The sequence below is a fragment of the Carica papaya genome, chromosome 4, assembly GCF_054855325.1.
Source record: "Carica papaya isolate Zhongbai chromosome 4, ASM5485532v1, whole genome shotgun sequence".
NCBI lineage: Eukaryota > Viridiplantae > Streptophyta > Magnoliopsida > Brassicales > Caricaceae > Carica > Carica papaya.
Window position 1 is genome coordinate 13,488,759 of NC_142312.1, and position 24,465 is coordinate 13,513,223.

At 34.9% G+C, this 24,465-nt stretch overlaps 3 protein-coding genes and 1 non-coding gene across 12 annotated transcripts; all 4 read left to right on the forward strand.

The window, feature by feature from the left end:
• The first annotated feature begins 499 nt into the window (after positions 1 to 499).
• Positions 500 to 4,363, forward strand: LOC110812360 (uncharacterized). Of its 2 annotated transcripts, XM_022039123.2 has the most exons (8): positions 500 to 679; positions 1,120 to 1,147; positions 1,410 to 1,476; positions 1,572 to 1,633; positions 1,744 to 1,827; positions 1,930 to 2,069; positions 3,696 to 3,750; positions 3,957 to 4,363. In XM_022039123.2, exons 2-8 carry the CDS (start codon positions 1,142 to 1,144, stop codon positions 4,152 to 4,154), a joined length of 612 nt encoding a protein of 203 aa, XP_021894815.1. In that variant the 5' UTR covers positions 500 to 679; positions 1,120 to 1,141; the 3' UTR covers positions 4,155 to 4,363. The 2 variants fall into 2 exon arrangements, with proteins under 2 accessions (XP_021894815.1, XP_021894816.1); XM_022039124.2 differs by lacking the exon at positions 1,120 to 1,147.
• A 366-nt stretch (positions 4,364 to 4,729) lies between these two features.
• Positions 4,730 to 4,802, forward strand: TRNAA-CGC (transfer RNA alanine (anticodon CGC)). Its single transcript has one exon. It is a non-coding gene; the product is annotated as a tRNA-Ala (tRNA).
• Positions 4,803 to 4,910: 108 nt separating this feature from the next.
• On the forward strand, positions 4,911 to 16,652 carry LOC110812359 (Pentatricopeptide repeat (PPR) superfamily protein). 7 transcript variants are annotated; one of them, XM_088217884.1, is made up of 13 exons: positions 4,911 to 5,533; positions 5,608 to 5,771; positions 6,064 to 6,141; positions 6,482 to 6,561; positions 6,860 to 6,944; positions 7,124 to 7,543; positions 8,269 to 8,376; positions 9,343 to 9,410; positions 9,596 to 9,683; positions 9,815 to 9,886; positions 9,974 to 10,027; positions 11,690 to 11,942; positions 15,709 to 16,652. In XM_088217884.1, exons 1-12 carry the CDS (start codon positions 5,077 to 5,079, stop codon positions 11,939 to 11,941), a joined length of 1,926 nt encoding a protein of 641 aa, XP_088074010.1. In that variant the 5' UTR covers positions 4,911 to 5,076; the 3' UTR covers position 11,942; positions 15,709 to 16,652. The 7 variants fall into 7 exon arrangements, 6 of the variants coding, with proteins under 6 accessions (XP_088074010.1, XP_088074012.1, XP_088074011.1 ...); XM_088217886.1 differs by lacking the exons at positions 11,690 to 11,942; positions 15,709 to 16,652 and adding exons at positions 13,256 to 13,472; positions 13,637 to 15,626; XR_015818427.1 differs by lacking the exon at positions 11,690 to 11,942 and having other exon boundaries at positions 9,753 to 9,886.
• A 994-nt stretch (positions 16,653 to 17,646) lies between these two features.
• Positions 17,647 to 21,892, forward strand: LOC110812375 (UDP-glucose 4-epimerase 2). Of its 2 annotated transcripts, none has more exons than XM_088217890.1 (9): positions 17,647 to 18,077; positions 18,708 to 18,757; positions 19,112 to 19,247; positions 19,369 to 19,470; positions 19,612 to 19,839; positions 20,192 to 20,270; positions 20,504 to 20,586; positions 21,055 to 21,158; positions 21,442 to 21,892. In XM_088217890.1, exons 1-8 carry the CDS (start codon positions 17,895 to 17,897, stop codon positions 21,148 to 21,150), a joined length of 957 nt encoding a protein of 318 aa, XP_088074016.1. In that variant the 5' UTR covers positions 17,647 to 17,894; the 3' UTR covers positions 21,151 to 21,158; positions 21,442 to 21,892. The 2 variants fall into 2 exon arrangements, with proteins under 2 accessions (XP_088074016.1, XP_021894834.1); XM_022039142.2 differs by having other exon boundaries at positions 17,650 to 18,077; positions 21,055 to 21,146.
• Positions 21,893 to 24,465: the final 2,573 nt, after the last annotated feature.

Here is a 24,465-nt window from a genome sequence, read left to right on the forward strand (position 1 = left end):
TAATATTATGTATTATGTTATTAAAATAATATATAATATGTTGATTTTTTTTAAAATAAATATTTATAAATAAAAATTAATAAATTATTTTCTTAAAATATACATAAAATTTATTTATGAAAATTAATTTTTATTACACCTAAATTTGTTTTACTAATTTATTATGTAAAATTTTAAAAAAGAAATTCAATATGGCACGTGGAATGGCTAGTTAAATATGGGAAATAAAACCCAAATTAGTTGAAGAAAGTAACAGCCAATAAAAACAGTGCCACGTAAGAACGTATTCCAGAACCAGCATGGCAAGCCATTATTTACAACGGTGAGCTGTATCCTACTGGGAGATGATTTCAGTTGCTTGATTAAGAGAAGGGAAAGCAAGCAGATGTATTAATTAATATGACGTAATATTTACGGATTTGAAATAATATTATGAAACAATCTGAATTTCCACTTTACAAATCCGTCTTCCTTCATAAATTACTCTTTTATTGACGCGTTCTTATTTTTCACTCTCAAAAAATTACCCATTTTCTTTCCTCTCCTTCTTTTCCTCGGTCCCCTTTCGCATATATCTCTGTGTGCGCGAATCTCTAACCCTACTCTGGTCCACGCTCTGTTTGATTATCGCTTCATCAGACATCAGAGCGAGCTTCGTCGAGTTTTCACGCTGCAATCGGTGAGCCCTATTCTGTTATCTGAAAGCCTTCGTGTTTTTTCGTTTGTTTTTGAAATTTCTTTTCTTTTTGAGCACCGCTTCTGGATCTCTCGCCCTTTATATGCTTCGTCTGCGTGTAATTTCTTTGATGATTTCTTTTTCAGGCTGCTGTATTGGATTTTGTTAAACAAAATTGGAAACCCTAGATTAGGTGCCATTTCTCTTGTTTTTGCGAAATTGAATCGTGGCAATCTGAATTGACTTTTGTATTCTTGGTTGTTTGTTTTGCCCTTTTTTTTTTGAATGGTAAATTAACTTGAGTAGTGTTGCTCTTTAAGAAGGTTTCTGATTTCCAAATGTATGCTTGTTTTGTTTTGTTTTGGGGTATGTGTTGATTTTGCTGTTGTTTATACTTTATACTGTTTTCTGTAAGCGAAATTACTAACTAAAGGTATGTGAAGGGCTTATGAAGGTGAAGGGCTTATGAAGGTGCGTTATGAGAATTACATGGCCATTCTGAGTTATACTTGCTAATCGAATTGGTTCCAAATATTATTCCTTTGTAGAGTAATTCGATCTTTGAGCGTGATGAAAAAATCCTTTTTTTCTTCCTCCTTCCAGCTAACTTCTAAAGTAATTGTTAACCTTTTTGGTGTTATGATCATTAGATGCTTTTTCCAGTTTTACTTGTTATCTCTTCTCATATTATTGTTAGTTTTCCAGTATCACTCAGTTATTCCTTCTCTCTCAGATGGCGGCTGAACCACTTACAGCTGAGGCAATTGCACTCACTGAGAAGAAAATGGGCATGGCTTTGGGTATGATAACTTGCATTTTTAGTATTTAGGCATATTCGTTTGTGCCTGCAATACTTAAGCCATACTCATGTGTTTTCTTACCTTTATTAACCTAGATGATATCATCAAGATGTCTAAGAATACCTCAACTAAAGGAAAGAAGCAGCGAAGACCTCCAGTAAGAAAGATGTCCTCACAAAAGAACACTTATATGCTATCTGGTGTTATTCGCAGCCACATGATTCAGAGTTCTGGTTAAATATTATTTTATGTTTGTTATTTTAACAGAATAAAAATCAGAAATTTAATGCTGCCAAAGAGAATGCATTGAAGGTGAGACGATATATGGACTCCAGGTCTGCTGTTAGACAGGTTGGTGCTTTTTCCTCTCTGTTATCTTGCGTATGTTTTGTTTTGTTTTTTTTTCAATCTCTAATAGTGGTATTATTTTGTTGACCTGTTATTAATGAGCAGGGGGCTCTTGCAAAGAGAAGATCAAATTTTCAAGGAAACCAATTTCCTTTCACAAAAGAGGTTGCTCGGAAGGCTGCTGTTGCTCCTTTTTTTGTTAGAGCTTCTTCTGGTGTTCGAATGGCAGAATTTAACAAATCAAGGTACCTGTCAGTTGATTTATTATATCGTTTTTGCGAAGCAAGCAGCAATTTTGTTCTTTATATTATTTGAATGGTGATGGTAGGTCTTGAGTTTGTCCTTTCCATCCTTGTTTGGATATTTTACAGGTAAATCTGGATTTCAATATTGTAGATGACCTCTGCAATTTGCTGGTTGCTTTTTGTCACCCTACATAATGTTGCGCACGTAATTGTGATTGGTTTTATGGAAAGTAGCCAGTTTGGGCATAAATGAATTCGATGTTTCTGTTCATGCTATCCTGAGTGGAATGCTTGAATGATTACGTGCATTCTATGACGATGGACATCTTTCAGATATGGTACACATCATTTGTTTATGAGCATCCACTTCGAATTGGTCTCTTGTCATTCTTGGCTGTGGTAGTAGAGTCTCTAAGTTTGGTGGAGCAGTATCTACCAAAGAAATGGGATTGAACAATAAAGAATTGAGGCTGATTGGAAGCACTAGAATTTTATTGAGTGAGATAATTTATTTAGCAGATGGATAAACACTCTGCCTAGCTGGTTCATTGTTTTTTATAGCACAGACCGCTCTTCCTCCCACTGATATTTGTTGGGTATCTAATGGATTACTCTGATGGGCATGACACTTATGAAAGCAGATTTCTTGACTATAATTTTCTGCTTTTCTGAAGCCAAATGTTGGGAATAGAAGTGTGACTTCTTCCATGGAGGGACCTGCTGCTTTGACTCTAGAGCTATTGTTGATTTATTTGCTTTTGGGAATGTGGTGCACTCTCCTAACTTATCCTACATTTGCTTTGATTTTATACACCCTCGTGTGACATTCTATTGATTCTTCTTACATGAGAAGAAGATAAATGAGATTGTTGATCTTTGAGTGCTCTGCTGATATTTATCTGGGAGACAAATATAACGCAATGGCTGCTTCAGCTGTCAATTTATTGTCATCATCCTTCATTCTGTCCTGACTTGTTCTCATCTGTTCCTTAGATGTCTGGATTATTATGATCTTTAAAGATTGGGATGCAATTATTGTGAAAACCTTAGATTTAAAATTGGATAACAATATATACTGGCTGTTTCTGTGTATCTGCAAAAAGGAAGTGGCTAGAATCTTGCATTGGTGAATGTCAAAATGGGTGTAGTTTCATCTTTTGTAGTACTTTAGACCTGACGAGGGAATTTGATGCCTTCTAGGGAAGGCATTTTGCAGCTTATGAGGGTGGTTTGTTAATTTTATTTTGAATCTGGTATTGATATTCCTCAAGAATGAGTATGCATGAAGAATTGGCCGATGCTCTCCTCAAGCTCTGCTATGATATGAAGGCTTCTTCTCCCTCTATCTTCTTAACCTTTCACAGTAGCAAGGCATTTCCAATGCAACACATTCTCATCCCTTCTGGAGGTCATTCATTTTTGCTGAATGGTTTATCTTATCATTCTCTTAGTGAGATATATGTAGAGCCTATCCGTGATGATAAATTAGTTTTGGCACTGCAACTCATCAGCTTTGGCAGTGGCATCTTCAGTGGCTCTTGGGTTTCTTCCGACTTTAGGCTTCTCGATTTGATGTTCTACCTCAGTTTCTCCAATTGCTTTTTTTTTGGGTGTTTTTGACTGCAGGTTTGGAGCTCTGCCAACACAGAGAAGGGCTGCAAGTGGAGGCTTTGCTGTGAAGGTACTCTTTCTTTTTCTTCTCATAGCTACTTTTGTCTGCTTTCCAGTAAAATGCTGAACATTGAAACTATAGAGACAAGTGGAGAGCTTGAAGGATTGACTATGATAAAATGGCTCAGGCCATGCTTGTGATGCTTGTAGGTTTTAAATATGTCATGTCTTAAAGAATTCCAGTGCAGTGTTAACTGGCAGTTACTTACTTTACAGGTGCCTCAGCAACAGGAAAATCAGTCTCAGCAAGGGAATGTGGCAGCCAAGCAGAGGCCTCAAACACTGGACTCCCTGTTTGCAAATATGAAAGAGCAGAGGATGAGGGCATTATCAAGGCAGAAGAACAGCAATTTACAACGTAATGGAGGCAGTAGGCCAAGAGTGCCTTGGGCAAGAGCGCGATTTAGCAACTGATGTATGTTTGGAGTATAACGTTGCTAAAAGATAGGCATTGGATGTATGTTGCATGGCTTGGTGCCCAGATAAAAAAAAAAAAAGGATTTGCCATTTACTTTTTTCTCTTGCTTTATTGCTTTTTTGGTCCTTCTGGTGTTCTCTGTTCAAGGACATTCAACTTCAACCTTGGTACTTTTTTTTTTCAAATATAATTTTTTTCTGATCTAGCAGTGTATAGCAGCCTGCAATTCTGTAAAATTGATCAATGTTTCTCTGCATCAAGTGTATTTATCTTGCGCGGTTTCCAGAGCTGAACACTTAAATGAATTTAGTAAGTGGAAGTATGGTTTTGTTAACTAAAATTAAGTGTATTCAGTTATTGTATGGATCACATTCAGTCATCGTATCAAGGCGGTGAGGGAATATATAGTTTGATTTAATTACCTTTCAGAATTTACTTTTTGACTTATTATTTAAGGTTCTCATAGCACAACTGTATTGTTTACGGATTTGCTAAAGTAGATTGTTACTTTTTTTTCAAGTTCATTTTTTAATTAATATATTGTTGATTAAACAGCCAATTAAAATATCAAGGGGGTGTAGCTCATATGGTAGAGCGCTCGCTTCGCATGCGAGAGGCACGGGGTTCGATTCCCCGCACCTCCATATATTTTCTGTTTTTTATGTTTGATATTTTTAAGCCGTCTGATCTTATTTTAACGGCTCACGATCATTTCGAGCTCACAGATACATACAACCAAGAATGAACCTAAAACAAACTCTCCACTCCTCCCCCCCTCCTCGCCCACTCCTGTCCTCCTCGCAAGTACCAGCCTCTCCTTCCTCATCTTTATCGTCAACAGTTTTTCAAGCTTCTGCTTTTAATTTTTTCTTAATAAAAATTCGTTTACAAGAAGATAGCTGAAAAAGGGGAAGAGAAATGACTCTAAGCTTAGCCTCCACTCTACTCTCTCGGTTCTCTCCTTCATCTCCTTCTCCTCACCTCGCAAAACTCTCTGAATCTTCTCTTCACAACAACAGTACTGCTCTCTTATCTTTCCTCTTCACCACCGGTGTGTTATTTCCTTCTTCCAGTCTCAAGAAATCCACATACTATTCCTCCTTCACCACACGTGCTTCCTTAAGCGAGACTCCAAACGGCGTCGCTGAGAACTCCGGTTCTGTCTCTAACGTATTAAACGACGAGTTGCTTGCCAGGGCTTCAGGTGCTAAAGACGCCAGTGAGGCCCTCGATGTTATCGCTCAAAGTACCGAACTAAATGGCGGCGTCGTTAGTAATTCTGATTGTGGTTTAATCATAAAAGCCGCCCTCGATCGGAACAATGCTGACTTGGCACTCTCTGTTTTCTACGCGATGCGTGCAAGCTTCGATCAAGGTAGCTGAAAATCCAACGGGTTGTTGCTTAGTTTAGTGTTTTGAACTTACATTTTGTTTGATGATTTGATACAGATGTTAGTGAAAATGGGCCTCTGGTTGAGAGGTGGAAATGGTCTAGACCGGACGTTAATGTTTATACTACGTTAGTTCAGGGTCTTGCAGCGTCCTTGAGGGTTTCAGATGCTCTTAGGTTGATCGACGATATATGCCGAGTTGGTGTCTCCCCTGGGGAGGAGGTATGTGAAGTGTAGTTTGTATTTCTTTGTAATGTAAATTTTAAATGGTTATATAATGAAATCTCTCTTTACTGATGAAAAAAAATTAAGATCCTTGTGTTCGTATCTTGCCTACATTTATAACATTCTTTGATCTCTGTTCGAAGGTAAGGAAATGGACCCAGCAGACATTATTTTTAAAATTAGACAATTATTTTGTGTAATCCTTTTCTTCATTCCGTTTTCTTTATCTATGTATATGCTTATGATATCTATTTAAAACATTTTGGTTTCCCCTTCTGAGTGTTAACAGGTTCCTTTTGGAAAGGTTGTAAGATGTCCAAGTTGTTTGGTAGCCGTTGCAGTGGCTCAACCTCAGCAGGGAGTCCAGGTATTTCTTTTATAGTTATCTACTTGGTGGTTCGTTTACTTCATGATTCAGTTGTGAGCTTATTATGTGTGTGTGTTTTTCTTAAAAAAACACAAATTTGTAGCTTTTCTTGATATTTTTTTTTAATCTTTTCAGTTCTTAAATGAATCATAGTTCTTTGTCTAGATTTAGCTTTTTGGCTTGTTCAATTATTAAATCTTCTACTTTTAGTAATGCTTGCGGTAAGTTGAGTGGCTGACACTGTATGACCTTTTCTCCATATAACTTACTCTAATCCAAACTTGGGGGATAAGCTCCTTTCATATAATATTTTAACGTTGTCGCAATACTTGCTCTGTAGATTGCATCTTGTGCCAAATGCCGATACCAGTATGAGCTTGTTTCAGGAAACATCATTAGGATTGAGTCAGAAGAACTCAGGTCGGTTCACTTTCATCTTATCTAATTTCAAGTCAGTTTTCCTTCTCATCAAAAAATATTCCAGTTGGCTTCTGTTAGCTGGTTGTTATTGTAGCACTTCAAGTTCATAATAGCTTCATATGCAAAATTAAGATTCTAAACCACATTTGCTTTGTGGTTTATTTAGTATAGATGTAATTTTAAAGTCATAAATACCCTTGACCATGCTTTTTTTTCCAATTGATAAATCCACATATTTGTTTATGGTGTTGATGCCGGGATATTCACTTTTCTAAGGAACTCCTCCTGCCGAACGCAGCAAGGACGTTCCGGTTTGGGAAAGAGGCCTCAGATTTCTACAAATAATGAAGAAAAGCATTCCTGCTGCTGTTCACTCTCTTGTGGTACACTTTGTTTATTTTAAACTTGTAGACTTATAGGACAGTTGTCTTCATGATGTGAAAAAGAAGCACATTAGATGCCATTTCCTCACACACTCTTTTTGGTTGAGATTTTCTGGAGTTGTGGCAAATAAATAATCTGACTTGAGAAGCTTTTAATTCAGCTTTCTTCCAACTTTCAGGTTCAAACCCCTTCTGGTATGGCACGTACTCACAGGTTTGCAACCGAAACTGTTGATCTCCCTGCACAAGAAGGAGAAAGGGTGACTATTGCTTGTGCGGCCCCATCAAATATTTATCGAGAGGTGGGTCCCTTTAAGTTTACTCCAAAGGCTCCAAATTTCTACCCTGGAGAACCTATGTGCCTGACTAACCACAGAGATGGTCGTGAATCACTATTACTAAGAGCTCCCATGAAAGATGAAAACTCTTCCTTATTTACACCTTCCGCCCTGATTTCACTTCTTGCTGTTTTGGCCGCTGGTGATGCTGCTTCTGGAATGATTGATCCCAGCTTGCCTCAGATACTTTCAGTTGCTGCAGTTGCGTCCCTCTCTGTTGGAGCCACTTTAAATGCTTATGTTCTCCCCCAGTTGAATCAGGTGACCTTTTTCCTGATTTTAGTTCTAGATTTAAATTTATATTCTCCCTCTCTGTTAGCCACAGTCTCTACAGGAAATTTGGTTCTAGATTTAAATTACTAAATAAAGTATTAAGTTAAATGTGTTCCAGTTTCATCTGCGTTCTTTTTTTTTTTTTTTGAAGTATAGAATTGGTTAAATTTTGAGCTAGTTAACTACATCCTTGTAGTATTTTCTTGTTATGCATCTTATTATCATAATTGTTCCTTGCTTTGAGTGAAAGTTCCTTTTAGTTTATTCAGATTTATTTTCATAGAAGTGGGTATTTGCTTAATAATATAATATTGTCCAAATCTGACAAATTATAGGATCAAACAGCTATGATTTAAGTGGCTCAACCTTTTTTCTGTCTTTGTTTCTTCTGAAAACATGTCATGGGCTATTGACCAGAGTTGCATAATAGAATATTCTGATTCTATAAAGTTGGCATGTTTAAGTATTTAGAATTTATCAAGATGCTGTTGACCAATACTGTTTAATTCACTAGTGCTTCTTAATTGCACATAAGGGTAGTTTTTTTAACTCTGCAATATCATTTCTACGATTCATATGGAATCTTTTTGGTGTGGGCGTAAGTTATGCTTATTTTTGTTTACTGATTGCTTTCTTGTCCTTAACTAGTTACTTTTTTTTAAAGTTAAGTCCTTAACTAGTTAATTGTGTTTTTTCTATTCTTAAATGTCTAGCTTCCTCCAAGATCAGTGGATGCACTAGCTATCAAGCAGCAACTTTTGTCTCAATATGACATACTTCAGTCTCGCATCAAGGATCTAAAAGACACTGCTGAAAAAGAGGTATTTTTCTCATGGAAGAGCAACCAAGTGTACTATAAACTACTTCCTTCAGTTAGTAGTCCTTTTCTTTTTCCAAACTTGACTCTCTTGGAGTTGGGAAGATTTGAGTTTTCCTGTAATGATAAAAATCTCAAGTGTCGGACCACCCTGGCCTCTTGAACATCTTGTTGTATGGTTAGTGCTGATGGAGATTATATTCCTAATAAGTAACTTAATAAAAAATATAACTTCGAACATATAATTTATGATTGTTGTGAAAACGTGAGTGATGCTAACAAAAACAAGTTCGTTCAGATGATGGTGGGAGAAATGTTAAGAGATGGTCTATTTTCGTGTGTCTCAATTCAATGTTTTGACTTCTTGTTGGTATATTAATTATTAAAAGCACCAGACTTCATTATCTATCTGAATATCGTCAGAAGCAATCTCTGCATTGTCAAATTAGTTGTGTTATATGGTGGGAGTTAAACTGAGTATGGCTTATGATTTGGACATGATATAATCCGGAAAGTTATCCCATGACAATCTTTTCTTCTATATTTGGAATAAATTAAAATTTTTTATGGAATTCATTAACAAAATTTCACTTAAATAAATGACGAGGATGCAAACTGATTAAAAAAGAAACAATGTTATAATTCCACATTAAATTTCATGTGGTGAAGTGTTTTCGTTTAAGGAGGATTTTCAGTATCTTTTAGTTGAGTTGATTAAATTTAGAATGTATTGCTCCAATCCACGTGAATTACATATGAGATCTTTTTCTTTTACATTTTTGGGAGCATTTTCATCATCTTTTAGTTAAATTACAAATAATTTCTATAAAAATTGTAGATTTATGCCATGCATGATTGTTGAAGATTGTCTTGTATTATCCAAAAAATTGACAATGCGTTCCATTGAAAAGAAAGTAGCAGTTGTCTTTCTTTTAATCCTTACTCGAAAAGTTGACTTGTTTTCTTCTAGGTCTGGATGTTGGCTCGAATATGCCAGCTGGAGAACAAAATTTTTGCTGTTGGGGAGCCTTCTTATCGGTTTGTCATCTGAAATAGTACTATTGTTATTTTATTAATTGATAATTTAACTTTTCAACATGATTTATTTTTTTCCTTGGTGAAAAAGAATAGCACTAGTGTATTAAAGAGAATTGAAAATCTGAAACTTTATTCTTTTGCGTCCATTACTTCTAAACAGTAATTTCTGCTTTCTTCCTCCTCAGTGCTCGCAGAAGTAGGGTCAAACGGGTTCGAGAAGGGTTGGAAAATTCCCTGAAGGGAAGGATTGAATTAATTGACAGCTATGCAAGAGTAAGATGAATGTCTCACCTTAAGTTAATCAACATCTTGTTCTCTTCTCACCTCTGAACAACCCTCCAGATTTGCGTTCTGGATGCAAAGTGTCATCAACTAATTAAACTGGGCTCTCATCTATTTGTTAGATTTCTTCAATGATTGAAATCGAGGTAGAAATGGACTCTGATGTGCTTGCTGCTGAAGCAGTGGGCAATACGGTGTGTGGCACTTGTTTACATGTATGTCTCTAAGTTGGTTTGAATTATAACTGTTGAAGTAAGTGTCTTTTTTTGTTCTTTTTGCAGGAAATGATCGCTGAACAAATACAGCAAATGATGGAGCTGGAAAATCTTGAAGAGGTATATCCATTGCTTGAAAGCTGTTCTGTCTTATTGTTGATAAAGATTTCATACTAAGTAGAATACTATACTAAATATGATATTTTGTTAGTTAAAGTTCTAATAACATAGTTATATTCTGTAATTAGAGTCCACCTAGAATAAGGATAGTTATTTTATATATATCTTTTAAGTGTAAATACAAAACATAAGAAATAAAATTAGTAGTTCATTTTTCTCTAAAAATCTTCGTGATATCAAGTCAAAATAAAGTTAATTTTAGGGTTCTAATTTCAGGATTTTTTTCAAAACGTTAAAATAGCAAAATAAGCTGAGTTGGTACTCACCTATCAAAACATCCAATCTCTCCAACCACCTAGATGAAGCTGTCGCTCACTAACACCAGACCGGAGGAATCTCTGCCGCGTGTGAGGCATACGCGCTGTTGGTAGTGGAAGCGCGTGAACCCCATGCGCCGGGAAGAATCACCTCATTATGGGCTGAATCGCGTCGCACGGCCGTTGCAAACCAAGATCTGGCTCTTTTTTGGTGTTTCGCACGCGATCCAAGACGCATCGCACGCCCAGATTCCAAATTTCATGCAGCTGCGCACATTCGGCTGATCCACTGAACCGTACCTTCTGCCGCGTCTTCCTAACTGTTCCTCGCCTTGAGGCGACTCGTCTGGACCTCCCGCTCCGACCGCACACTGAACCGCGCTGCATTGTCGAACATATGTCTTCCGCATGCCAATCCAGCTTTCCGCTCACGGGGACATCCGATCTTGCCATTCCGCGCTCCTGAGCCAAGCTTTCTGAGTCCGAGTCGCCGCTGAGCCGAGCCGAGTCTAGCCATATCTATTTTCGGATTTTTTGGCTTTTTTTGGATTTTTTGGTCTTTTTCTTGGCTCATTTGGTGCATATTAGGAGGTTCGTCTTTTCTTATTGAGTATCTTTCTCATTATTTTTAATACCACAAGATGATAGAAGAAAAAAAAGTGAGTGTTACTAGTTTTGATAATCCTTCATTACAAATCAATCCCGTAAAAGTTGATGAAACGAATTATATTGTTTGGTCGAGGTCTTGTTTACTGTTCATCAAATCTAAAGGATTGTAGGGTTACATTACTGGTGAAGTGAAAAAACTAAATGTTAGTAGTTTAAAATATAATAGATGGGACTCTGCGAGCTCTTTAGTAATGTCATGACTCATTAATTCAATGCAACCCCATATTGTCATAACATAGCTGTTACTTAACACTACCGAAAAAATATGGATGCAACATCTCTTACATATTCACATAATGGTAATAATGTCCAAATTTATGAACTTCAGAATAAAGTTTATGACACAAAGTAAGGAGAGATGAGTATTTCTCAATATTTTTCTAAACTAAATGGATTATGATAGGAGTTAGATTACTATCAAGATTTTCAAGCAGATTATTCTGCCGATGCAGTCAAATTTCACATCAAATTAATAAAAAGAGAGCGCTTAGCTGGTGTGAATATCGAATATGATCAAATACGGGTCCAGGTACTCGGTAAGGATCAGTTTCCCTCATTAGAATAAACTTATGTTTATGTCCAGTAAGAAAAAAGTAGAAGAAATGTCATGTTTCACATTGTAGCAGTTGAGAATGTTGGATAAGTTGCTCAGTTTAATCAATTTAGAGATATACAGAAATGTGACTATTGTAGCAAGTCAAAACACACTTGGAAAACTTGTTGGAAGTTGTATGGAAGACCAATTAGAGGTCGGGGAGGAAGAAGATGTGGAATTGCAAGAGCTCAAGCAAATTTTGTTGAAGCGAGGGATACACCTGATTCACCATCCGTTGGAGCATTTTCCATAGAAGAAATTCAAAACTTGAAGTATCTTCTGAGTCAACTTAACTCCTTATCAACTGTTGGTGCATCAAATATGGTAAAATAAGGTATTGTTCATCTTTATCTTATTTCCACTCCTGATAATTGGATTATATACTCTTGATCTAACAGATATATGACAAATTTTTCTAAAGAATTCTTAACCTATTTTCTTAGACTGAAGGGGATAATATCCATATAATAGATGGGTCATACACCCTTGTATCGGGAATTAAATTCTATTAGTTATACTCCTGCTATCACACTATTTTAAATTTTATATGTGCCTAGTTTTTCTAACAATTTTTTATCTATTAGTGCCATAATCAGAGATCTCGACTGTAAAATTGATTTTTTTCTAAATCATTGCATCTTTCAGGATCTTCAAACCGAGAAGAGGATTGACACTAGTAAACTGCAAGATGACTTATATATCTTGAATAAACATCAAAATTTAATTGAAAATCAAACAACTATTGGGAATAAAAAAGTCAATATGAAGATACTACAATGACACTAACGATTGGGACATCTTTTTTTTATTTTAGAAAAATTATATTTTAATTTATTTAAAATAACTTTTATGGAGTTTTTGTTTTATGACTCATGCGAACTTGTTAAACATAAAACGAATTCTTATCATTTAAGTAATAATATAAGTACTGATCATTTTATGACTATTCACACTTATGTGTGAGGACCTACTTAGAATAGATCTCTTTCTGGTCATAGATGGTTTGTTACTTTTATTGACTGTTGCACTAGATTAACATGAATTTATCTGTTAAAAACAAAATGTAATTTGTTTTCATGTTTTCAATCATTTCATAAAATGATATGTACATAGTTTGATGCTAAAATTAAGATTTTGAGAACTGACAATGGTATAAAATATATGGATAGTGGGTTCCGTGCCTACCTCGGGTCAAATAGGATAATTCATCAGATAAGTTGTGCTTACACTAGTGAACAAAATAAGATTGTTGAAAGGAAAAACAGACACATACTGGAGGTAGATCGGTCGCTAATATTCACCATGAATCTATCAAAGAGTTATTGGGGAGATGCCGTTATCTCAATTGTCTATCTTATCAATAAAATGCTTTTGCGGGTCCTGAATTTTAAAAGTTTTATGGAGGTTTTATAAGGAAAAAATTCCTATATTGTTCTCCCAAAAGTATTTGGATGTGTGTGCTTTGTTCATTCTAGAAATGTGGGAAAGATAGAATCTAAAACTCTTAAGTATATATTTGTTAGATATTCTTATACCCAAAAAGGTTACAAGTATTAGCATCCATCATTTAGAAAATACTTTCGAACTATGGATGTTACCTTTAGGGAAAACGAGTCTTATTTCAACTCAAACTCAACACCTCTTCAGGGGGAGAGTAAGAAGGAAGAAGTGATACCTAATTGGGTAACAATTGAGAATCATATTCAGGAGGAGAATTCTATTGCAAAAGGTCTTATTCAAGAAGATAATGTTGAACATCTGGATAAATCAAACTTGAAAAGGTATTCAAGGAGAGAGAAGTCTGAAAAAGCCATCATGCAGTCTGTCCCATGTTAAAAATCTTCTCTGATTCCAAAAGATACTGGTGAGTTATCTTTCTCTTGTGATTTATCAAATAAATCTATTGCTATTAGAAATGAAACGAGAACTTGCACTAAGCACCCTATATCTAATTTTGTTTCCTATAACTCTCTATCTCCTTCCTATAGAGTTTTTGTCTTCTTTATTTCCTCTGTGTCTATTCCACAGAATTGGAGAGAAGCTCTAGGAGATCTGAAGTGGAAGGAAGCCATTATTAAAGAAATAAGAACATTGATAAAGAATGAAACATGAGAACTTGTTTCACATTCACAGGGAAAAAAAAATAGTTGGTTGCAAATGGGTGTTCACCGTAAAACACAAAGCAGACGGATCGATCGAAAGGTACAAAGTTAGATTGGTAGTAAGGATTTACTCAAACCTATAGATTTGACTATCAGGAGACATTTGCCCCTATTGCGAAGATGAACACAATTATGATACTTTTGTCTTATGCAGCTAACCTTGATTGAGATTTACAGTAGTTTGATGTAAAAAATGCATTCCTCCATGGAGATTTAGAGAAAGTCTGTACATGAAAATTCCCCTTAGATTTGAAAATGAGAGGATGCAAGAAAAAGTTTGCCAATTAAAAAAGGCTTTTTATGGATTGAAGCAGTCTCAAATTGTATAGTTTGAACGGTTTAGAAGAGTTATGATCTCTTTTGGATATCAACAAAGCAATGTTGATCATACTTTGTGACACAAAGGAGATGACTCGATTGAAGTAACTTCTTACTCAAGAGTTTGAAATAAATGATTTAGGAAAATTACAATATGTCTTGAGAATTGAAGTTGTCAGGTCCAATAAAAGGATTTTCATTTCTCAAAGAAAATATATTCCACACTTACTAGAGGAGACTAGTATGATGTGTTGCAAGCCGGCAGAATCACCTATTGAGAGCATCTACAAACTACAAGCAGGTAGTGGTACATCAGTTGATTTGGGAAGATATCAGAAACTAGTTGGACGACTCATTTATCTCTCACATATCAGACCTGATATAACATATGCAGTTAGTCTGGTGAGTCAGTATATCTATAACCTTCGTGAGACTCATTTACATATTGTCTTCCGCATATTACGATATCTGAAGTCTACATTAGGAAAATGTCTGTTCTTTTCTATACATGGTCACTTTAAAATAGAAGCATTTACAGATTCCGATTGGGCTGGGTTTCTAAATGATAAAAGATCAACTACAGGTTACTACACACTTGTAGGAGGCAATTTGGTCACATGTAAAAGTAAGAAATAAAGTGTGGTTACCCGCTCCAATGCTGAGGGAGAATATAGAGCAATGATTTAAGAAGTATGTGAATTATTATGGTTGCAAAAACTAATCAATGAGTTAAAATTGTTTAAAGAGGAGAGACTATTCATGTTTTGTGACAAAAAAGTAGTTATTAACATTGCTCATAATTCAATTCAACATGACAGAACAAAACACATTGAGATTGATCGACATTTCATAAAAGAGAAGGTGGTTGGTGGCTCTTTATGCTTATATCATGTATCTTTTGGTAATCAGGTGGCTGACATTTTTACTAAAGAATTATACAATAAATCTTTTCTGAACTTGATTTATAAATTGGGCATGTGATATTTTTGCGCCAACTTGAGGGGGAGTTGCCAACTTGAGGGGGAGTGTGAATAAAGATTTCATGCTAAATAGAATACTATACTAAATATGATATTTTATTACTTAGAATTCTAATAGTATAGTTATATCTTATAATTAGAGTTCATTTAAAATAAGGATAACTATTCTATATATATTTTTAAGTGAAAACACAAAACATAAGAAATAAAATTAATAATTCATTTTTCTCTAAAAATCTTCACTTATTTAGAATTTAATGGCTGAAAAATTAACTTTTGGTAATGGGTAACTAAGCAGAATAAACCTGCTTTGTGTTGGTGACAAGCAGCAAGTCAGATTCAAACCTTCTCCCTCTTTGCTGGAGGGAGAAGTGGCTAACCAACTGGCTAGGTTTAACAAAATCCTAGTAATTCTTCGAGAGGAGAAGAGAATAAAAGTTGGAATTCTATGGAGACAACCAGAAACATGCCATTATGATTTTCTACGAAGTTTAATTCCCTGTAGAGAGAGAGAGAGAGAGAGAGAGAGAGGGGGGGGGGGGGAGAGCGATAATTTGTTATTTGTAATCAGGCTCTACCCTAGAGTAGTGATTAAACATGTATTCATTAATGTACATTTTCTTTTTCATTTTCGCTGCAGAAATGGAGACTACAAGCTGAAGCTAATGATGAAGCTGAAAGACTTCTCAGTGCTCAACCTATACCACCAGAGTAGGTCTGGATATGTGACTTCTATTCATATGACTGACATGATGCCTGCTTTGCAGACCAATATATGTCCCTGCCCCCAAAGAGCTTTCTAGTTATATCAATTGAAAAGCAAGCAGAAATCCTCTTTCTGTCTTTTTACATGAGATACCTAACAGCTCTAGGTCTCAAGGCAGAAGCATCTATGAAGCGGAAGTCTGGAAATATTTTTGGTCGAAAGCAGGAATAGTGGCATCAACTGTGTTTGAATTGCTAACCCTCTTTCCTAAATCAATGATAGTACACGAATCATGCATTTTAACCGTGAAACAGTTGTTTCTTCTCTTTAAAAGCTGTAAGAAATGTGCATTTGTATTGAAACTCGGCTTGAGTTTTTTTTATATGATAGTCATCCAGAAGAAGAATAATTTCTATATATGACAAAAACCTGATGACAATTTGCGATGTGAAGGTAAAGCTTTTATGTTGAGTTTTATCCAATTGGAATGTGGATGGATAAACTTGGAAGGCGAAGAAACAAGGATGATGCTTCTCAGTTGCGTGCAAATTTTTTCCTGTGCTTTCTTTTTCCTTTCAAACAGAATTCTGGTGGCTTCCATATCCACTTTGTTCGTTTGTCAGATAGTCAAAGTCCAAGGGATGGAAGTGACATTTGAGACGGTGATGGTTTTCCAAACCTAAAGGGAAAAAATACAAAAAGAGAAGGCATTTTATTTATTTCTGTTTGTTGAGCTATCAATTGTGGCAGGTGGATTGGATTACCGGGATAAGCTTTCTTGCTGGTCCAATCGAACCAAACTAGTTCCTAGTTGGAATATTTAAACAATGTTCTTGTGTTTGAAATGATGATAGACACCTTTTTTGGTTCTCTTTTTACCTTCTTTTCTAAATATATTCCTTTATGCTTAGCTAATCTTTTCCTGTGCCATTACTTTTGCATGTAAAAAGGGTTAAGTAAGAGAATTTTATAAGATATAGAGAGTAACATGCAACCCAGTTTATGCAATTATTGTTATTCTATTATACAGAAAACTTGTAGGCTAAACATCTTATTTCACTCGTAAAAAGGAAAACCCACATTGTAGACTTGTATTGAAATCTTGTTATGCCCAAATTAATGTAGTGGGAAGCTAACCATTATCAATAATAATATAATATTTATTTGCATATATATCTCAAACAGCAACTAACTACCTTTTTTTTATTCTTTGAAAAGGGCTTTCAAAAGATATGCTCGAGAAATTTCATGATAAAAAGCACTTCCATTTTTGAGTATTCAATTTCCACTGCCATAATAAAAAACAAGGGAGGAAAAATACAGATGATTCTGCACTTATAACGTGACAGGCAAGATTTTTTAAATTTTTTTTTTATTTTTAAATTGCTTTATTGACCCATAAATTTTTTTTTTTTTTTTTTTTTTTTGGATTCAACATCAGTAATTCATTGTGAATGAAGTGTCATAAATAAATGAGCAGAACTCTTGTTTGCTTCAAAGTGACATACATAATTCATGAATTTCTTTTGTTATATTATGTATCCAACACGAGACATAAAATAAATGCAAAGGGTTTTTCAATTCACAAGAAACCGCAACTAAAGTCGTTCATATTTTTTATTTTCTAAATCAGAACTCAGAATATCAATCCCAAAACCAGACACATGAATCGAATATTCTTGAAATGAACAATAATTTAAATACATTAAGTAATTAAATATTTAATTATTTAATCCCCCAAAAAAATCAAAATACAAAATTAACCATAAAATTTGGAGGGTAATTTTGTCAATTCACACCTGCACCAACGGTCTTAGAATCTTTAAACGCCCCTTATAAACAAACTCCTCATCAGTAAAACAAGCGAAGAAGATTCACACAGAGACAAAATCTGAACCACGTGTCCGTTTCCTCCTTCTCCCCCTCAAAAAACGTAACGAAAATCTTCTCTATATAAAATCCCTTTCCCCATTCCATTCCATGTCTTTCACGTATCCTCTGTTCCTTTCCCAGCTATAAATAAGCCACCTCTTTTGCTTTTTCTCTCATACAAACTCTTCCTACTTTCCTTCCGTAAACTACGTCTTACCTTCCTCTCCCTCCTGCTTCCTACCAATTTCATGGCCAAGAATATACTGGTCACCGGCGGTGCCGGTTACATCGGCAGCCACACCGTCTTACAATTGTTGTTGGGAGGTTACCGTACCGTCGTCGTTGACAATCTTGATAACTCCTCTGATATCTCCATCAAACGAGTCAAGGAACTCGCTGGTGAATTCGGCAACAATCTCTCCTTTTACCAGGTTCGTTATTCTTTTTCTTCTTCCTTTTTTAAATATTAATTTTTGTAACCGTTTCTATCTTTTTTAACTTTTTTTTAATACATAAAGTGTAGTGTGAATTTCACTGATTGAAGGGGGGGAAAAAAAGAAAAAAGTTCCTTTTTGGCGTCAAAAGTTTTGGGCCTTGGAGTTGGATAATAACTGTTTACGTAATTTAATGATGGAGTTAGCATCTGAATTATGCTTTCTCTGGCTTTAACAATGTTCTCATTTGATTACTTTTCTTAATTACGTAATTAATTGATTCATTTTGTTGTTTGAGTTGTGAATTGCTGTTTCTGATTCGACACTACGCGTAATTTGGCTGATTGCCAGCCTGTTTCATTTACAATTTGTTGTTTAGTCCCTAGAAATCTTTAGATTTGTTCTTTTCCCGGAAATTCTCAAGGTTTGAATTCTAACTTTCCTGTTCAAATTAGATTTGCCTGATTTCGATGTCTCAACTTAGAATCAAAACCTTGGTTTCTTCAAATGCGATGTCATGTGGCTCACTGTTGCGAATTATTCTTGTCTTATTTTGATTTGCGCAATATAAATTTACCAAAATTCATCATGCCCTGATGTTTTTTTACCTCCCTGCTTTAACCGCAGGTGGACCTTCGAGACAAGCCAGCGCTGGAGAAAATTTTCTCTGAAACAAAGTAACTTTCCTGTCAATCTCTTTCTATATGTACCTCCTTTTGTTTGAAACTGATTGTTGTGGAGCATTTTCCTCGTGGCATGTCTTTGTATGATCCCTTATTATATCTTGTTTGGTCTTATTATTACCTCTGGATTGACAGCTATTGTTACTCATCTGTGTTTCTCCAATTTGTGTCTCGATTCTTTATATGGCTGTTATTATCAATAAAGGGTGAAGAGAGACCAAAAAGTGGGTTGTTAATTGGACCCAACCTGTTGGTTAAAATGTCTTGATGTGAAAACCATTTACTAAAATTTATAAATAGGATATATTCTCCATTGGACGAGGAACCAATATGCCTTTTGTATTTCAGGTTTGATGCTGTTATACATTTTGCTGGACTGAAAGCTGTCGGTGAAAGTGTAGAGAAACCATTACTTTATTATGACAACAATCTCATAGGAACAATTGCCCTGCTGGAAGTAATGTCTGCACATGGGTGTAAAAATGTACTCCTGTCTTTCTCCCTCAGATAATATTTTATCATCAATCTTCTGGTTTTTTGGATCTTTGTGTTGACTCTGTACCATGATCAACATGGCTAATATTCTCAGTTTTAATTTGTTTCAGCTTGTGTTTTCATCATCAGCAACTGTGTATGGCTGGCCAAAGGTTGTCCCATGCACAGAAGAGTTCCCCTTGTGCGCAGCAAACCCCTATGGACGAACTAAGGTACTGAATATATATCTTTTACTGCATTAGATAAATGGTTTTTACTTTTGCTGATTGAACTCTATAAAAGTTTTCTGAAACCTTTTCAATGATCAACTCGTTGATATCATCTCAAGTTCTCTACGATGATTAATCTTTCAGCTTTTCATTGAAGAGATTTGCTGTGATATACATCGCTCTGACTCTGAATGGAAAATCATATTGCTGAGATACTTCAATCCAGTTGGAGCACATCCTAGTGGCCACATTGGTGAGGATCCTCGTGGAATTCCAAACAATCTCATGCCTTTTGTCCAACAAGTTGCTGTTGCTAGGAGACCAGCCTTGACAGTTTTTGGAAATGATTATAACACAGTTGATGGAACTGGGGTATGCATTTAATCAAGTATTATGTTATTTTTATGAAATATTTTGGTTTACATGCACTTTTGAGACTCCCAGTTAGGAAATATACATTTGTCGTTGCAACTTCCACTTTTAGAAAGTACCATAATATTTTTGTCAGAGTGGTTAAATATTGCTATAAAAGATAATTCTGAACATGATTTAATCATAACCTTCGTGAGAATCTTTTATTCGCTTGAACTTGGGAAACTTCTCTGCTGTGGATTTGACCTCATAGAAATTTATTCCTGGCAACCTGAATAATTTTCTTTTCCTAGTCACCAACCAGGTACCAAGATAGAAGGGGTTAATCTTCATTTTGTGTATCCTGTCTCAGGTGCGGGATTACATTCATGTTGTTGATTTAGCAGACGGGCACATTGCTGCACTGCGTAAGCTATCTGATCGTAGCATAGGTATGTGTAAAACGGCTGTTCCCTTTTTTTATTTTGCTCAATTTCTGATATTTGCCATATTTATTTTCTGGTCCATTAATTTGAAAATTGAGCGCCCTATTTCTAGTTGGCATGCATGGATTTCTTGGCTGTTCTACATATGTTGTATAATTCTTTGATTTATGGAAGCACCCTCCTGATGCAAAGATACTTCTAGTGAGTCTTCTTCCTTCTATAAAATATTTGGTTTGCAGGTTGCGAGGTGTACAACCTTGGAACAGGCAAAGGAACGTCAGTCTTGGAGATGGTCTCTGCATTTGAAAAGGCATCTGGAAAGGTAGTTTTCTTTATCTGATATTTAATTCCCGGTGCTTTGAGCCATTCCTAGTGTTAAATATATTTGCTTCAGTTCTTTCTTTGCAAGCCATGTAGTAGTTATTAATTTTATTTCTTTCTTAAACAACAAAATCCATTTTAGTTGTCAAAAGGAATTACTCAAATAATGTTTCGTAAAGACAAGGAAACTTGATTCTGAAGTATAGTTGTGAAATTCGACAAGGACAACTACCTTCTTTTTTATAGCCTCACCATTTGTACCTCTTCCAGAAATAATCGAAACCCAGACCTTGGACTAATATGATTAACTGAATTTAAAGAATCAAATCCAAGAATTTGGAAGATGAATTAATTGGGTATCCCCTTGAAGAATCCTGGAACTTGTCCTGCAAGTTATTTCTTTTGCTCGTTATGTATGTACCTTTTGGTTCTTGCTTCTCATAGATCATGCTTTGATTATTTTCATCAGAAAATTCCTCTTGTCATGGCTGGACGGAGACCTGGTGATGCTGAGATCGTGTATGCATCAACAGAGAAAGCAGAGCGTGAATTAAATTGGAAGTAAGTGTTAATGTATGTTTACACACAAATCTTTGTTGAAAATACTGTTGGATCTTCCAATTTTGTCAGTGGCTATTCCTTATCTAGTCCATATTTATTCGTTACCGAGTAGAAACACAACTGTTTTTAAGATTTTGGCTTTTAAACAGCATATAATGCCAATAAGTTTACTTTATGGAACTTATACTCATATTCAATCTGACGACAAGATCTTCAAAGTGGAGGACTTCTGTCGCTTGTATCTTTTCCTATTCACTGTTTAGGTTCATAATATATAGAATGGACTTCCTCGCAGGTCAAAATATGGCATTGAGGAGATGTGCAGGGATCAATGGAACTGGGCAAGCAAGAACCCTTATGGCTATGGATCTCCTGAGACTAATCATAGTTGAGAGAGCTTTTACTCCTGCTTAACTCTATACTGTTGCTTTGCGTCACATGCACAGTATCATATGCTTATAGGTCTCTGAATTCTGGTAGTAGGTTTTCCTGAACTTCCATTGACCACATTCTTAAGCTGATTATTATTTCAGTAGTAGCATATACCAAAAAAAAGATATAAATAACTAAATAAAATAAACAGTGAATAAAAATACTACACAAAGGTTAATTTATAGATGCCTCTTTTTTGTACCTATTTCAAGTCACAATGCTCTGTGGCTGTACAGGGGTGCTTTCTTTTTCCAGGATATTGAGAATGTACTGCTACAGATCTTATCAGAATCTAAATTATTTATCCTCTTGTATTTAGCCTGATAATTTTTTCCTCGTTATCTGGTGTATGTAATGGCAAATTTTGAGTTGGAATCTTTTATAAGTAAATTAGTTCTTTTTAATCTGTTAATCGTGGCTTTGCCCCAAGGCTGGAGTGACAAAGTCTGTGATGTTAAGAAATGATTTCTGCCGGAAGCAGGGCATTTTTCCAATTCTTTTTTTTTATCCCTTCTCCCTACATCCAGCTACGCACAGGATATGAGTTGAAACTACACTTTCAAGGGAGGGAGATAGATCAAAAGAATAATCATTCAATTAAATGATAATTTGTGGGAATTTTTCAAGTTTATTTATAAAAATATATAATTAATTATTAATAATAAAATGTAGGAAAAAATTAATAAAGTTAAAAAATTTTTAAATACTTTGAATATTTTTTAAAATTTTTTAAATTTTCTTTGCAACCATTGTAGGCCTCTAGTATGGTCAGTAAATCAATTACAGAATTCATTTCTTGAGTGCATAATAAAAGTGCCCTCTCCGTTAGCTGATCCAACAAAGTCAAGTAATTGATTTGGCCTCTTTTTTAAGGAAAAGAAACATTATATAGATTTATGTTAAAGTTAAATCAATTACTTGAACTAATTGCTTTCACATATTTAAGAAAATATTCATATCAAGACCATTTAGCGAAAAAGTCAACAAGAAGGTCTTCCTATGAAAGTCACAGGTCATGCTAGGAAAGCAATTCGTACAAGTATTTTTTTTTTCTATATTTAGTGATAAATGAAGATAGTCGGATCAATTTCGCTAACTAAATAGAATAACATATTTTTAAAATAAAGAGAATCAACCTTCACAATATTCTTTTTATTTTTTTATCCATACTAGGTTAAGACATTTAAGAATAAACTCCAGTCTCAATAATAGTAAAGGAAATGATGCAAATGTTAGTAATAAATACATGTAATCCTAGTTTTTTTTTTTTTTTTTTCAAACCACTAACGACCATAGGCATGAAGTTGCCCCAACTAAAGACATCCATGTTGAGCTTGTAACCGTAGGTGCCATTTGTAAAAAAATTGGGTTCTCCAGGAGCTTCAACTATATATAAGTTTCTTGAAATTCTAATATTATCTTATTATCAATATCATTATATAGGAGAGGTTACGAACAATTTGCTCTATAAATATATTAGTTCCTTTTTTTTTTTTTTTTTTTTTTGTGAAGAGTCATGTTATGGTGGAGAAGATAACCTTTTAGCTCACAATTCCATGGGTGCTCATATTTGTTTTTGAGATTTTAAATGATCCACCAATCAAGATGGTTTAGTAAAATTATCAATAGACTTATTCGTCACCTCCTTAAAATACTACCAATCATGTAAAACATACGTAATGCTTTTGTATTTTGAGTTGGTGATAAATTCAAAATTTTCATTCTTATATCTGATTGAGGTGATCAAAGCCTGTGAAATGTATATCAAACCCGACTTATTATCATTCATATTTTTTTAAATAGTACTTATACAGTACCGTGATATCTATTATACTAATATTTAATAAGATTAAATATTTTATTGTGAATGATATATTGTATACTAAAATATTTGAATCTATAATATCTCATCATAGTCTCATTGACTCAGTAATTAATGAATATCCATAAATGATAGTATAGAATAAAGATAAAAATAACAATTTTTTTTTATTAATGAATGTTTACTACATTATATTTAAAATAAAATTATCATAATGATTTTTTGATACATTTCATATAACTAGTTTTTTTGAACACACTATTACTAATAAAGTGTTAGATGAGATGCATGGTAATAGAGCAGTCTATCACTAATATAAAGATTAATCCAGAACTTGATCATTTTCTGATCTCTACTGACCATATAATGCTCATTTTTATGATGGCCTATTATTATTTGAATAAGTCTCTCCACATTTAGGAACTCTTACAAGAAAATATACATCAAGGATCTTGATTCATGAAGTATTTTGATAGGTCCCAGTCAGATAGGTAAATAATTCTGCTTATGGTGAGAATAAAATCAGAAAATGTGTTGCTTAAAATGTTCTACTTTTATTCATTGATAATGTATCCTCAAATGCACATAGAGATCAACCAATTTCTTACATTTATGAATGGGGATAAACTTAAAAATTTGAAAGCTAGAAATAACAAGATAATGGAGAGTGAGAACTGAAGAGGATTGACCGGTTCTAGTGGTGGCTGTTTGAGGGTGTTGATCGGTTCTTCTACAACTTTTTTTCTTCTTCTGCTCTTTTTCCGTTTCGCTCCTCTTCTTTGGTTTAGTGCAGGTACTTCAGGTTGGGCATGGGTTTTCTATGGGATTTTCTAGGCTGCTCTTTTATGGGCTTATCATTACTCCCCCTGTTTGAAGGAGCCTTGTCCCCAAGGTTCAGGTTGAGAAATTTTTCCAGGAGTTATTACGTATTTTTCCAAGTTGCATCTTCCGTTGGTAAATGCTGCCACTTAACCACACTTTCTTCCACAACTTTAGACCCTCTATTGATCCAACGGGTGTCGAAGATGTGTACTAGTTGTAGTATGATGTCACCTTCTTCAGTTG

Bases quoted from the DNA above. Each gene is read 5' to 3' on its own strand.
- LOC110812360 (XM_022039123.2), top strand. The intron at 1,477-1,571 runs GTATGATAACTT...TTATTAACCTAG, and splicing joins GAAAATGGGCATGGCTTTGG to ATGATATCATCAAGATGTCT. The intron at 1,828-1,929 runs GTTGGTGCTTTT...ATTAATGAGCAG, and splicing joins CCAGGTCTGCTGTTAGACAG to GGGGCTCTTGCAAAGAGAAG.
- LOC110812375 (XM_022039142.2), top strand. From the start codon at position 17,895: ATGGCCAAGAATATACTGGTCACCGGCGGTGCCGGTTACATCGGCAGC. The intron at 18,078-18,707 runs GTTCGTTATTCT...CTTTAACCGCAG, and splicing joins ACAATCTCTCCTTTTACCAG to GTGGACCTTCGAGACAAGCC. The intron at 18,758-19,111 runs GTAACTTTCCTG...TTTGTATTTCAG, and splicing joins AAAATTTTCTCTGAAACAAA to GTTTGATGCTGTTATACATT.
- LOC110812359 (XM_088217884.1), top strand. From the start codon at position 5,077: ATGACTCTAAGCTTAGCCTCCACTCTACTCTCTCGGTTCTCTCCTTCA. The intron at 6,562-6,859 runs GTCGGTTCACTT...TGCCGAACGCAG, and splicing joins ATTGAGTCAGAAGAACTCAG to CAAGGACGTTCCGGTTTGGG. The intron at 6,945-7,123 runs GTACACTTTGTT...TCCAACTTTCAG, and splicing joins CTGCTGTTCACTCTCTTGTG to GTTCAAACCCCTTCTGGTAT.